The sequence below is a fragment of the Pyxicephalus adspersus genome, chromosome 11 (genome assembly GCF_032062135.1).
Source record: "Pyxicephalus adspersus chromosome 11, UCB_Pads_2.0, whole genome shotgun sequence".
Lineage (NCBI taxonomy): Eukaryota > Metazoa > Chordata > Amphibia > Anura > Pyxicephalidae > Pyxicephalus > Pyxicephalus adspersus.
In genome coordinates this window covers 8,553,872-8,570,454 of record NC_092868.1, presented here as the reverse complement: position 1 = coordinate 8,570,454, position 16,583 = coordinate 8,553,872, and the positions used below count along the sequence as shown (strand labels likewise).

Sequence of the window (16,583 nt, the reverse complement as noted above, 5' to 3'; positions counted from 1 at the left end):
CAATCTTTATTTACACCAAAGTTTTGCATTTTTTTAATAAATGTAGCATTATTTTTATGAATCTTTAATTTGCCTTCTTTTTATTCATACATTTTCTCTTTTTTTACAGAAATATGAGTTCTTCAAGAATAAGTTGTTTAAGTGACCCTAATGTATTTTGCTACATTTGTGGTGAATATTCTCAGCAAAAACTGAGAGGAAACATTACAGAATTTGTGAAACAAACATATCTTGCATATGTTGGTATGAAGCTGGGGGACTAAGATAAGTATTGGGCTCCCCATATGGTATGCAAAACTTGTGTAGAGTGTCTACGTCAGTGGAAAAATGGAAAACTAAAAAGTTTGAAATTTGGTGTACCTATGGTATGGCGAGAGCCCAAATATCATCATAATGATTGTTATTTTTGTGCTTTGAATGTGAAAAGTTTTTTCACATTCATTTGGAATCAGCAAGACGACCTGTGCCGCATGGTGCTGATGTTCCCATACCAGTGTTCAGTACACTCCCTGATATTCCTGTATCAAACATGGAGGATATACAGGGTTTGGAGTGTAATCCAGGAGTTAGCAGTGGAAGTGAATATGAAGGAAGTGTTTCATCAAACCAGCAGTTTTCCCAAGAAGAGCGCAATGATTTAATACGTGACCTAAGTCTGTCAAAACAAACATCTGAACTTTTTAGCATCCAGGCTAAAAGAAAAGAACTGTCTGAAACTGGAAGTCAAAATAACGGTTTATAGGACAAGAGAGGTGACACTCCGACCATATTTCAGTGAAGATGGAGACTTCATATACTGTTGTAACATCCCTGGACTACTAGCCCATATGGGAGTACCAGAATACCGAGCAGAAGACCGGCGGCTTTTCATGGACAATTCCACTCAAAGTTTGTAATCTGTTTTATTGCATAATGGTAACTGCTATGTATCAATTCTAATTAGTCAGCAAAAACGTAAAGAAGAATATGGAAATATCAAAATGGTCTTACAAAAGCTTTGCTATCATGAACACCAATAGTTCATATGTGTTGATTAGGGATGAGCGAGAATTTCCTCGAACTTCCGAAGGGTCTGCGGAATTTCGGCGAACCAATTCCACGGACCCATCGGAAGATCAAGAAAATCAATACAGGAGGAGTACCGCCGCTGCATTCATGAATGCAGCCATGGGAATCCTCCTGGCAGTAGAGGTTAAATGAGGGCTTGCAGTTGTGGTACTCCTCTTGTCAGTGTGAGTCCCGTGGCTGTGCTCATCAATAAATGCAGCCGTGGGAATCATCACAATGTATTTATTCATGATGAGCACAGCTGCAGGACTCGAGTGTTCTTGGATAGAGAATCTCTCAGATCTCACAATAGCGAGATCTGACAGGCAGAAGGAACAGTACAATACTGGACATATAACACGACCCCCAACTGATTGATTAGAGTGGTCTACCAATTAATTGGCAGACCACTCTAACCAATCAGTTGGGGGGGTCGTCTTATAGGCCCAGTCGCCTTATACTCCTGAAAATACGGTACTTTATATTTCTGGACTCAGGTTTCTCTCATAATATTAACACAAATGTTTCTGTATATGTTTATAGATTTAAAGACTATAACTGCATGCATGTAAATTGCTGATATACTGCCCCTGTACAAAGCATTGGTTAGACCACATCTGGAATATGCCGTCCAGGTTTGGGTACCAGTTCACAAAAAGGACATTGTGGAATTGGAGAGACTGCAGAGAAGGCCAACTAAACTAATAAAAGGAATGGAGGAGCTCAGCTATGAGGAGAGATTAGCTGAACTGAATCTATTCTCCCTTGAGAAGAGACGTATAAGGGGGGATATGATCACCCTGTATAAATATATAAACGGTCCATATAGAGAACTCTCTCCCCAATATTCACTTTGAGATCATTACAAAGAACAAGAGGGCACTCTTTGCGTCTGGAGGAAAAGAAGTTTAAGCGCCGGATGAGGAAGGGATTCTTCACTGTAAGGTCTGTGAAAATGTGGAATCGGCGGAATGGATGTTTTTCTAGAAGCACAGAATATAACTGGGTATTGAAATTTAAAAGTAAAGATAACAGAGTTGATGTTGATACAGGGAACATCCGAATGCCTGGGATCTGGAAGGATTTTTTTGAACCAAGGTTTTTTTGTTTTCCTCTGGATTACCTATGTATATATGGTTCTATTTGGAATTTGCTGGTTTCTAGTATGTTTCTTTCCCTAGTGGTTGAATATGATGAACTTGTCCCCTGCTAGCATGCTACAGAAATAGACCCTTGTCCCCTGTGTGGAAGCAGTGGTCTCCTTGTAAAGATCCAACGAACCCCTGCTGAATCAGGCCTACAACTCTGCAATTGGAAAAACCATTGCTCCCTGCTGTTTGAGAAGTTCTATCCGTTGATATGTCACCAGGACAGCAAGAGAGAGACAATTGCTTGTAGATACATTTTAATGACATCTGTATTTATAGACTGATTGACCTTAGTGTTTAAATAAGAATTTTTACTGTCTGCAGGTACATCCCAGGTAACTCATATCAATCAAAGGACAAACATAAATGCCAGGCAACTAGGTTTTTACTAAAAAGGGTATTCTAGTATTTTGTCATCTATGGTCTTGTCACCTATTCATTGCCTGCTCTGAATTAAAAAATTAAGTTAGAATAATTTTAAGGGGGAAGGGAGGAGGGATGTTCCCACTAGCTCCCTCTCTTCCCCTTGACACATTTGCAGACAATTTGTAATTGATCAAGAAACTGTAATCAGAAAAATAAAAAGCCAAAGTGAAAATGAAAGTCCACAAGCTGCATTGTTTTCACTATCCTGAGTCAGGACACTGGATTCAGGACTATCTCCATCCCTTGCAATGGAGCCATTTGTGGGAGTGGAGTCTGTCCCTGGTACCGCGGTGATCCATTGTGGTGGAGGCGCTGTGTGGGCCTGTTCCTCGTTCTGATCATTCAGCACAACAAGAAAGGGCTGATCCGCCAAATGAGTTTTGTCGGACAGGTCACTGTTGCAGATCCCTTCTGAACAACAGGCTCCTCTTATTTCAGTGGACACACTTCCATAGATCAGACTGTGCACACTGCAACGGTATCTCATGGAACAGCTCTTAACTGGTATGACTATTGTGTCGTTATCTGTACAAAAAAGAAGAAGTCCATCATTTATCAAGTTCAGAAATCTAGTTTTACAAGTTTTTTGTATAGGTAAAAATATACATGTAGCCAATGATTTTGGTGGCCTTTCAGAATCAGAATGAGAGTCAAGCAGCTAGAATTTTTCAATTTCATGTTTCAATTGAGTCATCAATTGCAGCCTACGTATTTTTTTTACTGATGGCTCCACATCCTATTCAAATTTAGTTTTTTTCTTCCCTTCTCCACAACCAAAGGAGTGCTATTTTTTACCCAGTGTGCCACCACTGGGGCTGCCATTGGGTTCACTCATTCGGATGTAGGAAGAACGAAGAAGGTGACTTGCATCATTTTCTCTAGATGGAGGGAATATTCCCCCCACCCCACAAAATATATATACTATATATATATATATATATATATATATATATATATATATATATGCCAAGTCAGATTCTCTAAACAAAACAAATCCTAAAAGTCCCATGTACAATATAGTATTCCAATGTAGGAGCCATTATTGGCAACAGTTCGATTAAAGTTAGGCTTTATGTAACTCACTTATCACCCATAATAAAATATATTACCAATAGATACAGTGACATTTCCATCAAAGCAGTGGCTGTACGTGTTGAAACATTGCATTACGGGAGCATTGGATGGCGAACACTCAGTTTTAGGCTTTCCGATACAGCTGTAGCATTGGTCATCATTAGGTACTCGAGTTTCGTTATCTGCAGAGACAAACATACACCATGACAATGTAATTGTTTAGGATTCAGTGCCAAAAACACAAATGTGAGATATATAACAGACTATGTAAACAGGTTTATCAAGATGAAGGATTTCACACAAAGTAACCCAACAAACAAGTTAAAAGGATTGGCTAATAAAAAAGTTGTAAAAATTGGACAGTTGTAGAGGCAGATGTTTTGTATTACATAAGTATAACTTTAGCTATAAAAGCTTATATACATGCTATGGGGTCTCAAAGATCGGTCATCCACAAGGCAATGTAAGCCAGAGACTAAAGCTCATTGTATGTTTAGGACATTTCACAAGGGGGTACATTCATAGGTAGATGGTACCTGATGGGGCAATGTCAATGCTATTGGGGTAGCTTCTTTGTATCTATTGTAACTCATATTAATGCCAATAGATTGGATGAGGAAGGCCAAAGCTTCTACCATGCCTAGGGTACCTTCTCTTTACTGGCACAAAGGCTGATTTTGGTCTAATATCAAACTGATAGTAAATTAAATGATAAAATAAGTTCATAAAAAGCCTTAAAGTATGTCCAATGCCATTTTTGTATCCAGTGCTAGCCTTTTTTCAAGTTTACTTAGCTCTCCAAAATGAAAGCAAATCTCCTCTTGGACATTCATCGATGAAAAAAGGTGTAACTATTGGAAGATTTCACGTTAGGCCATGTTCCATAGATAAGTATACCATTGTTTTATTCTCTTTTACTTCCTATTACATTACTATCATCAGGACAAGTAGAGACGGAAAATGTTTCCAACAAGAAAACAAAATATACATAAAAACCTGATATAGGTCTTCACCTTCATCCACTCTATCCAGCCCAACACGCCTGTTGATTGTCGATTGGCCCATTGAACATTAACCACAAAGACCCATTCAATGTTTAGTTAGCCAATCACTTCTTTGATTGGCAAGGTGAACATTATATGGGAGCCAGTTGTTAAGAAGTTGTAATCTTCTTAAACTTTTCTATACAGCTGTAAGTTAGCGAAAATGGCAAATGGTGGATGGCAAAAGCCCAAAACACTCTTTTATTGAACTAGAATTTCATCTCTTCTTAAATACAAATATTAGGAAGCTTGTAAAGATATACATTAAAGTGTGGAAAAAGGTTGACGGTAATTAATTCAGCAGAGCTGTCCTTGCTTAGCTTTACCCAAGTCATTTAAGGTATAGAGCTAGGTATAAATGGGTGGCTCACTTTTATTACAAATGTTGTGGAGAACCTTAATAACATAATTACCAGCAGGAGCCAGTTGGTAGTTTTTCAGGTCCATATTGGTGTTGCACAAGCTGGTGTTGCATTGTTTAAGATGCATATATATCGATATTCCATAGGATAATATGTTTTTGTTCAAAACAGCGGGACTACCAAAGCCACAGCCTTTCATCAGCACCACGTGCTTGTCGTGACCTGTTGAACAAGACAATGTTATTATTATGATGTTATATTACATAGGCATACCATTAGTTTTTCCCATCAGCACAAGATGGCTTTTGGAATCCTTGAAACATGTTATGAGTTATTACTGACTTTTAATGATTGAATTAGATTTAGATTGATTTAGACACTTTATGTCAAAACTTTAAACCACCTGTCTAATATTGTGTAGGTCCTCCTTGTACCACCAAAACAACTTTGACCAGTTGAGGCTTGGACTACATAAGAGCTTTGAAGGTGTCATATGCTACCTGGAACCAAGACATTAGCAGATTCTTTAGAATGCATACCCACCTACAAATATTTGTAGCTGGAAACAATCTTTTGTGATCATTTCTGGCAGCATGAAAAAGATAGATAGATAGATAGATAGATAGATAGATAGATAGATAGATAGATAGATAGATAGATAGATAGATAGATGATAGATATGGAGAGGGGTGGAGGGAGAAGGAGCGAGTGGTACCCATTTGTGCTCTTCTCCTCTTGTATACAAGGTCGGATCCATGAAAAAGAGATTCTTACCCGTTTATTCTTACAATCCTTACCGTTTGTATCGAGTGAGAATCATCTTACATGTGTACATAGCCTTAAGCTTGCTTTCATTGCATAGTGTCTCCTACTGCTATCTCTTCCCTAGGTAAAAGCACGCATGGACCTGGTCATCCACATAATCTAAAAGAAAATGTGATTCATCAGACCAGACCACCTTATTCTAGTGTTCCATGATCAAATTATGACCCTCTCGTGCCCATTGTTGGCACTTTTGGCAGTAGACAGGGGTTAGCATGGGCACTCACACAAGTCTAGGTCTACACAGTCCCAAATACTCAAGCTGTAATGCACAGGTTGTTCTAACACCTTCCTCTCATGGGCATCATTACCTTTTCGGTATTTTGTGTTACTCTATAGATCATACCAGATGGGCTAATTTCCCCCAACACACATCAGTTAGCCTTGGGTGCCCATTACCCTGTTGCTGGTTCACCAGGTATTGTACCTTGGACCACTTGGGGTAGATATTACCCACTACATACTGGGAACACCCTACAATACCTGCCATGTCAGGGGTGTTGTGACCCATCGTCTAACCATCCTACTTATCAAAGTCACTCAGATCCTTACCTTTGCCCAATTATTTCCATCTTCTAACACATCATCTTTAAAAACTGGCTGTTCTAGTGCTGCCTGATATATCCCACCCCTTGACATTTGTCAATGTAACCAGATAATACATGCTGTTCACTTTACCTGCTATTGGTTTAAATGTTTGCTCTGATTGACGTAAATATGGCTAATAAAGAGGTTGTGGAAAAGTTTGGTATCATTTACAGTGATGTTCTGAGATATTTAATTACCATATGAGCTGATCACACCCAACTCTAACAATCTTCTCTGCTGCTTTGCAATGGTGACACATGTCCAAAATATACAAAAAACCTAATGACTAAATGCAGTTCATCTTCTCGGTTCTTTTTTTACAGGTGCATTGTGAACTGGGCTGAACGGTGGCTTTGGATGAAACACAGGGCTTGAGTTATTAAATCTCAAAGACTGCAGAAGATAGCTATCATTGGGGAATCTGGGAGATCCACCAAACCCGAAATGGATCTGGTCCAGGATTAAAAATATTTGCTAACTAACAGCAAATGATTTTGAATGAAATCCATTGCAGGATTGTTGGGTGAACCAGGTTCTCCTATTATAGTCTATCTTTTAAAGTCTTGGAGAGCTTTATTAAATCAGACCCATATTTTAATATACTTTTTCGACATACTTGTCACTATGGCTATGATGGTTTCCACACACATGTCACGATCCAAGGGACAGGAAACATTCATTGCTTTGTCTGGTAAGCAGCCCCCATCTCCTTCATCTTTGCAGGTGTAGCATTCAATGGGTTCAGCCTGGATACCTGGTGCATATGATCAATAATATAGGAAAACACAAATTAATGCAGCACTGTTATCATTATTGCATTTTTTAAGCAAGCAAGAAGCTGACTTTGATTTGGTATCAGCCTCTTATAATCTACTGTACAATTTGAGAGTTTATAGAGCGAGAAGAAAAGGCAAGAAGTCATTCAGGTGTGCTGCATTGCAAAAAGGATGGAAATATATGAAAAAGTTATGTTTAATTTCTTTTTTTAATAAGCAGCACTTCACAAAGTCCATAGTCATGTTACTAGCTGTTCCTCAAAAGAGCTCACAATCTAATGTCCCTACCATAAACATATGTCTTTGATACAGTCTAAGGTCAATTTTGGGGGGAAGCCAATTAACCTAACTGCATGTTTTTGGAATGTGGGAGGAAACCCACAAAAACACGGGAGAACATGCAAACTCCATGCAGATAGTGCCCTGCCCTAGTTCGAACCTGGGACCTAGCGCTGCAAAGGCCACAGTGTTAACCTTTGAAATCCTTCCATTGTGCGTGTTCTGATCAAGGACTAAAATACAATAAAACAAAACCGTCAACCAGTTAGCTTTTGGGAGTGGTCAGCAAAGGCAAGCAACAAATTTATTTTACAGTAGGTTTCCATTAAAGCAAAGCTGCCCATAGACCATAAGACAGTAAAAAGAGAGTTTTGGGACTTTTCACTGGACATGTACAGTGCCAGGAGCTCCACCATACTGGATTTCTCTATGATTTTAGAAAATAAGCAGATAATAATGTGACATTGTCAAACACAGCCCACTCTCCTGACATCTCATGCCTGTGGTTTTACTTTGGGCCCGGTTCCTCTTAAGCAATGTGCCTCCTAAACTAAGTTGACCACATTGTGAACTTGAAAAAGGACATAAAAGTTTGTGACTTGACTGTGTGGGACCACACGCCACCATAGAAGCCAAAATGCATCTTCTTAACACATGCCACATTGCACTGTGATTCATAGAACAATGTACTATAATTAAATACAACAATTCCCAAACATTGTATGCTGTGCACTTGGCTTATTGGATGATTCATCTTGTCATTGGTGGAGTTTGCATTTTGTGATGCAGCCCAATGGATGAAGTAAGCCCTAATCTAGTAACAAAATAATAAAAAGTGATAAAAAAAAGTATTGTACACAGGAGTATATTTAAAATCAATGACTGTATCATTCACCAAACATTCACCAAATATTCAAACTGTTGACTTTCATTGGCATTATTATGAATAATGGATCTCAGTGCATGTGGTGCATATAGACCCACCTTTTATCTACCTACCCCATGTGTTTTATTACAAAATGATTGATTCACCTGCTGTAAATGTTTGGTAAATATAACATTCGCTGCTTTATAAACACATAATAATAATAAAATATAAAAAAAACACATCAAATAGAAATAAAAGTATAATGTTTTAAACAATTTTAAAGTAAAAATACACCAAAAACATACAATGCAATACCAGAAGGACTTGGACCTGTATTAAACTTCATATATTTTAAACACTACATATTAAACCCTAAAATTGTATTCTAAACCTAAAAGAGATTTCAGGTAATGGCATATGACAATCTGAGATTTTTTGGATAAAATAGGCTAAAGTGCATATATTTCTTAAATATACTTTATATTAAATAGGAGAAATCCACTCCAAAATGGTCATGGGTCAGAATACTATAAACTTTAAATACTGAAGTCTATTATGACTGTCTACAGTTATCGGAATTAAGTATTTTTCACAAAAGTGATCCCTTATAATAATGTAATCCCAATGACTAAAATCAAAAATGTTATTGTTAATATAACATTGATATATCTTCAGCTTTCATAGCATTATACTATACCAATTCGGGCCATTCTGGTACTTCCTGTTATATGGTGACAATTGTCTCCACTTTGGTACACATACAAAGGCATCTCCACTATCTGGTCCATGTAGAAAGGAAGTGGCTAAAAGAGGCTGGTGAAGAATGGCAGCAATATCAAAGGGAAAACGAATAAAAGGATGTAAAAAATACAAATTCTTCATGATACAGGGAGCTTTAGCAGGCTAAATGCAATCCAAAAAAGGTTTACATCTATTGTTAGGACAGGTCCTCTTTCTGCTGTACATCCAGTACCCCAGTGGTATAGTCATACCATAAACCTGCTTGTCATTATTGCTTTATACATGGAAAGAAGAGTTACCTTGTAATCCCAGAAGAGAGATCATGCAAATGATTGTAACTGGAGAAATGTATAAAATTCTGGACTTCATCCCGATTTCACTTTTTGTGAGGCTGATTCTGGTTCCAACCGGTGAGCTGCAAAATGCAAAATGCTCCAAAATCAACTGTGTTTGGCTCCAGTCCACAGATCATTAGCAGGAAACTCCCATGCAAACATCATCAGTAGCTGTCGAACCTGCATGACACCAGCCTAACTTTCCCTGAAGCATCTTTTTAATGGAAGAGTCATCCAGGGTATGCACAGAGCTCAGTCACTGCCCTAATCCTAAACAAAGCCTCTGTAAATTAATTTTTATGAGACTTTCACTGTGCTGTCATTGCATTGCGAAGGTGAAAGGATCCTATACATATCTTTGAAAGGCTTTGGAATCAAACTTTTTCCATAACCTTTTCTATTACATTCACACTTGCATCTTCTTTATTAATCATGACCATGGTGGTACATCTTTCCTCCAACTCCCTGACTTGCTTGACACCCAGGGCTCCACCATTTACCAATTTCTACCTTCATATACCCAGATCAGCTCAAACAAAAAAATCAAATGCCTAATGTCATGTAGGTTCCCTAATCAGCTTTGACCCATCATGGCATGGACTCTACAAGGTGTGATTTGGTATCTGGCACCAAGAAGTTAGCAACAGATTAGTCAACCAGACATCCAAATACCTTCTCCTATTGCCTTTTGATTCATTTTGACACTCCTATGGCCATTGCCGGTGCTTTTGGTGGTGGACAGTGGTCCAACTTTGGATAGTCTGGAATCTCGCAGCCCTAGAAACAGCAAATTGTAGTGCACTGTGCTTTCTGACCTTTTTTATGCTCAGCATTACAATTTTCAGCAATATGTACAACATGTCAAACCTAATGGACTAACTTTCTATCCAGGAGCATCAATAAGCCTTTGGCACACATGACCCTGCCATTGGTTCACCAGTTGACCTTCCACAAGACCTTACATTTTGGAGATGCCTTCACCCAGTCATCTAGCTTGTTAATGTTGCTCAGATTCTTTACGCCTGTCCATTTTTTTTTCTTCCAACACAATCCCTTCAAGGATTGATTGTTCGAACTTATACTGGAAACACCTAATAAAAACTGCTGGTTTGGAGATGGTCTGACACTGTTGTCCAGCCATCCTAAACTTGTCCTGGTCAAAGTCACCTTTCCCAATTTTTTTTTCAAGAACAGACTGTTCACTTTCTGCCTAACATTACCCACCTCTTGAAAGCTGACATTGGCATGAGATAATCGATGGTATTCAGTTCACTTGTCATTGGATTTAATGATTTATTTGTTTTTTTTTTTTTAATTATGACTACTTTTGTAGAAGAAAATGGAGCATTTCACAGCAATGACATCGTTATGGTTTTGTAAACCACTGATTTTCTTTTCTGTGCCTCTGGTTAAAGATTATAAGGACAGCATTTATTATCAGGTGTGCCTAGACCTAATTTATTCAATGCAGACTGATAGTGCCATGGAACAAATGGCATTCCTGGCAACCAACACATTACAGGGTTAGCTAGTGGTCAGCTCTGGGACTGGGAGGATAGAGTTGATGTTGCTGCTTGTCCCCCAACCCATTAACGAGGCAGGTCCAAAGGTGGCATGGGAGCTTCCTAGGATTGTTTGAACAACATGCAATGCAAAGGGAAAAATGGAACAAAGACTTTAGCACAAGAAAAACCAACATCTCCCCCAACACACACATATGGCTAAAATATCGTGCGACTGGAGTTTAAGCTTAAAGTTTATCGCAGTTAGAAGGGTTTTCACAATTTTCCAATTGTGAAGCTTCCTTATTTAAAGCCTACAAAGCCTAGTGGTGGAACATTTGAAGATTCAAACCATGTATTATTGAGTCCATTTAGAAAATACTGATGTTGGCAGTCATGGGACTTGGAAAGTGAGGCCACTTGTTGCCCAAGATAAATGTTAGTATAAAAGTGGAAATAGTAAAGATGTCAAAAGCCAGTTTCAAGGCAACGATTCCTGATCATGGATAACTATTTTATAGCAAAAGGTGAATCTAAGTGATATCATGTTCTCCCTGCTGTGTCCTTACTAACGTCACTGTTATTATATGCATTGTTCAAAGACCTGCCCTGTTCATTATTAATCCTTTTCCACTCACCCACCCATATTTTCAGCATTATTGTGTCGGATGTTACGAAGGCTATGCAATAGAACCCATTTATAATCCTTGTTCTTCTGGTCTGAAAAACATCCTGGCCACCTGAACGTGCTGTGACATGACTCGATTTTATAAGTCTGTGTTACATCTCATAATCTCTGACCCAATTTTATTTAATTAATGTGTTTCATTTCCAGCTTATATTTACCTAGATCTGTTATGAGAGCAAAAAGTAGTTGTCCTTTCTGATCTCCTTCTAAAAATGCTAAGTGCCTGACCTTCCTTATCCTTAGACTTCCATACTGACATGGAACAAGTATGCAAGTCAGGAAAATCAGAAGCCTTTATCTGCACACTTATTTCAAATCAGTGACAAAGTATTTAAGGATTATGTATTTAGAATAGCTAGGCAAAAAGCTATTGAGGAAGCAGATATTTTACCGCATTGATCCTTTTCTTTTTTCCTCCCCTACCCTGAGAGTTCCTAGCAAAGCTTAGGTCTGGATGACTGTCTTTCTCACAGGAGCTAGTTCTGAACTCACGCTACCCCAATCTTAATCAAAAGTAACTATCACCCTGGGCTTTGCTTATGTTTTATTTACTGTCTTGGGATCTTCAGTGGTCAACCTACCCCCCACTCTAAAAAAAAATAGTTTGTTGTGTTAGGCCTTTGCTGGAAAGTCTGTCCATGGCCTTGCAGGGTAAATGACAAGCTTTCCATTAAAAGACTGGAGGCCAGTCTCCATTTATCCCAGTCTGGGTGCGGTTGATGTTTTACATAAGGAAGTATAGTGTGGCCCAATTCCAGTGTACCCTAATATAACCCGGGCCTGGGTATATAATCTACACAATGTCTAAACAGATTATTCTGAATGATTGGGAATCCTCTGTGTTGCCAATATTAGAGGAAGGCCTCATGAGTTTTCTCGGTAAATCCTAAATGTTTTTCTTGGGTTCACACATACATGTTCCCAGGTTTAGACTCTTGAGCTTGTTCCAGCAGTTACAGCATCTTGCAAAGAACAGTATAAAATCAGCAAGCGAGAAAAATCGTCAGAGGACAAAGTCTATGTAGAAAAGCAACAGGAGGTGTTTCTAGACCTCCGAAGTATCTAACTTTGGAAGCTGAGACTTTCGGGAGATTGGGGGTGGGGCCTCTAAACATGGTAGCCATGGGACAACTTAAAAAACAAGTGGCCTTGTGCAAATACTAATACTATATAGGTAGGTAGGTCCCTTTCATGCTGTAAATGTCAAAACATTTGGCACGCGGTGATAGCTCAGTGGTTAAAAAAGAAGGTCAATGCATCCTATCAACTCCTTGTTGCATTATAATTCAAAATACCCAAATCTCTGAAATTCAGCTCTGTGGGTCCAACTTCTGCCTTCCATGGACAACGTAATGTATTCCCCCGGCAGCCTTTGATATAAATTACGTCTTAAGCCGCCTATGCACAATGAGTTAAAAAAATAAGACAAATCTGTCATTCATAGAGAAAGAGCACAGAGGAGACCAAATTACAGGAACCAGTAAAGGTAAGGTATACCCCCTGGTAATACTATAAGCCACTAATAAAAAAAAAAGTGCCATTTTGGAGACAAAAAAAGTGTATATTACAGTATAAATTATAGATCTGAGCCAGAAAAGTTTTTTCTCCCATGCTGAATGATTCTGTGATTTTCCATTATTATCAACAAGGCCTTTGGAACAACCCAATGCACCCAACCCTAAATTGCTTACCTGTCTTTCCAAAGTTTTCCATAGTTAAAGTACAGTGAGTTATTTCAAGCCTGTTTTCACTTTACTCATTGTTATAAAACTAATTTTTCACAGATTTAATAACTCTACATTGGCTGATGTTACATAAATGGGTCAGGGTTAGTCAGTTAATTTATTTGCCTGAAGTTACTGCGGCAACATAACCAGTGCTAATAGCAAGCCCAGGCATATTTTTTTCAATTCATTAACTGAAAGATGCTTTGATGTTAATAGGCATAGATAGATGGGTGTTATTGTGAAAAACAAGTGAAAAACAAGTGGTTAGACGAGTCGTAGAAAGGTCATACAATTTAAATACTGCACAACTCATGAACAGGTGTTAATATGGAGCTAGCATTGCAAAATGTTTTGTCATTTGTGATGAGTTTGGAATGTACTGTAGACATGTGATAACAGTCCAAGCTAAAAGTCTATCTCCAGGCAAATATTAATATCCGACCCACCTCTATCTCTCATGCCCCTCTTACCTATCCTACACTTTTTCTTGCCTGGTAAAGGTATACTCACTTAGGCCCACCATCTGAGTCCCCTGCTGGAGCCATTCCTGGGCATGGAAAGTTTGTTACCCCAGGGCTAAAGATGTGCAGCATACCCCTGATAGTCTCCTTGTGCTGATGTCTCTTCTGGACCTCCGAGGACTGCCAATAGGCACATCACAGTATTCAGTGACTTGGACACCCAAAGAAGGTCAACTTCTCCTGTAAACAGTAGACAAAGGAAGACTCAAAACTACAGATTGAGGGGAGTATTATATATTAGATAATGTTGTAGAGGCTCCAGGGAAAAGAGAGTATGATTATGTTTGTATAGGTTTTTAGGAAGGAAACCAGGGAAAATCGGACCCACCCAAGGGAGTGAAAGGGTGGGTTGCCTGGCCCAACCCAAATCAGTGTTTGGGTTTTTATGCACCTGCACTCAGGTTGAGGGAAGTGATCAGCCAGAGGGTTCCAGGCCGAGAGAGAGCCAGAGGGTTCCAGGCTGAGAAAGAGCCAGAGGGTTCCAGGCTGAGAAGGCAGCCAGAGGGTTCCAGGCTGAGCAAAAGTCTGTTCCAGGCTGTGAAGGGAGCCAGAATCTGTTCCAGGCAGGAGAAGGGAGCCAGAATCTGTTCCAGGCAGGAGAAGGGAGCCAGAGTGGGTTCCAGGCTGCATGAGAGGGGACAGAGTAGCAGGAAAGCCAGAGGGCAAACAAGACTTGAACTGTGAGGGAAATAGTGTTGATCTTGAGTGTTAGAGAGACAGGGCAACCAGTGAGGTAGCTAGAGGCCCAGCCAGGCCACTGTTGTTTACTGTTTTTTTCTGTAGAGTAAAAGAGTGTTCTGTAACACTGGGCTAAAGAAATAAAACTGCTGTTATTTTGGACATTTGGTGTCTGCTGCCTCCTATCTGCCCTGTAAGCATCCCGTTACCATGAGCAACCCCCAGTAATATACCACAATTTATATATTTTTTTATAATGCCAGCAATTAGTTAAAGCAGGGTGGTGGGGATAAGGCCTTTAGAGTAACTTTAGTTTGTTAAGTGTATTTTAAGACCAATTTTTTTTTTTAGAAATAACTTGGATAGAGTTTGGGAAAATCCCTTTTCGTTTCTTTTTTGCTATCTGTTTTTGTTTGGGAGATTCAGCCCCCCCTTCCTAATAGTTTTGGTAGGCACTGTCCTCATAACTAAAAGTTGGGGAAAATCCAAAATTGGTCAACTGTCTCTGGTAAGCTTTCTCTTTGTCTCAGAGATCACAATTATCAAGACTAAGAGTGAAGAAAATTCCAAAAAAAGAAATCTTCCAAAGGAACTCCTGTTCTGGTGGCAAATGCCTAAGACCTGATTTCCATTTTACAAAAAAATTTGTGCCCTCAAGACAGAAAAGTTATACTTTTTGGGTAATTAATCGGACTGCAAAATTGCAACTTTGTAACAAGTCTAAAGATGAAAGTCTGTAGCTAAAATTGGCATCTCAATCCAAGAAGAAGATGCAAATCCTTGAGGGTGTTTGAAAAATGATGGCTCTAACTATTCGTGATTGGATAGCTCTGATCAGTGTTCATTCCAACTTGGATTGGAACTATTCTATTTCAGATTGGAACTCAAAATTTAAGCTCCCTAAACTCTAATTCTGATTTTGTATATCCTATGCGTGGGCAAACGTGCCAGCACATGAACTCATCCAATGGCAAGATGCGGCATTGGCACACCTGTCTTTGACTTCGACTAAAGAAGGCTGAGGCCAACTTCATGCAACACATCAGTGCAGCCTTCTATAATAAAATGGGAGAAAGTAATTTGGGGAAAATGCTTATGAACAGTATAACTGTTAAGTAAGTGAAATCACAGCAATACATTTTAATTATACACAGGCAATTTTTTTTCCCCTTTGGTATGTAAAACCTTTAGCCTTCTATAATAAAATGGCAAAAAGTACTTTGGGGAAAATGTTTGTGAACAATTGTTTTTTATACACACTGCAGACTTTTATTTCAATAAATAAAGTTAGGCTTAGCGTTACGCTGGAGATAATGAACATCGTGAAAGACAGCACAGATCATGCAACCCCAGGGAGCGTCGAAGCAAGGTTATTATAGGTTTGTTGATAGTAATGCAATAATGAATTATGCATGCAAATTGTTGTTTTAGTATTGGATTAGCTATTTTGCTGTTGAACTATGTTATAATGATCTAAAAACTAAACGTATCTAGGGATATTAGGAAATGTTTCTCAAGCTAGTTGCGTATTAAAATTTTGAATAAAATATTCTTTTTGGTTCATACACTTGTAAAATGGTGCAAACATTGGAGATTCTATATGACAAAGATGATTAATATTAGTATTATATTAGATATCCCACTCCTTTAGGAAAGGACATAATAAAATAGACAGTAATTTCTCAACAACAGCAAAGGTATTAAACTGCAAAGAATGCTTTCTGAACAAAACTGTAGTTAAGGGCACTGACCATAAGGTGGGGCACTTACCCTGGGCAATTTGCAGAAGTAATGAAGCTGTATAGTGTATGTACCATGTACTAGAGATGGTTCTGCATGTTATATTACATAGGAGAACACAGCTCACCTTCTCCGTTATGTATGTCGTGTTCGCCGCTTCCTCTGGGAGAACAAATGATTGGAGATGTCACAATGCTCTTGGATGATTTTGTTTTTTT

The 16,583-nt window shown here is 38.7% G+C and overlaps 1 protein-coding gene across 1 annotated transcript; it reads right to left on the bottom strand.

Annotated features, from left to right (window-relative positions):
- Positions 1-2,439: 2,439 nt before the first annotated feature.
- Positions 2,440-9,671, bottom strand: LOC140341062 (ly6/PLAUR domain-containing protein 3-like). The gene is made up of 5 exons (XM_072426584.1): positions 9,474-9,671; positions 7,127-7,264; positions 5,152-5,322; positions 3,731-3,877; positions 2,440-3,146 (listed from the first exon to the last, which is right to left on the bottom strand). The coding sequence occupies exons 1-5, from the start codon at positions 9,541-9,543 to the stop codon at positions 2,752-2,754; spliced, it is 921 nt and encodes a 306-aa protein (XP_072282685.1). The 5' UTR covers positions 9,544-9,671; the 3' UTR covers positions 2,440-2,751.
- Positions 9,672-16,583: the final 6,912 nt, after the last annotated feature.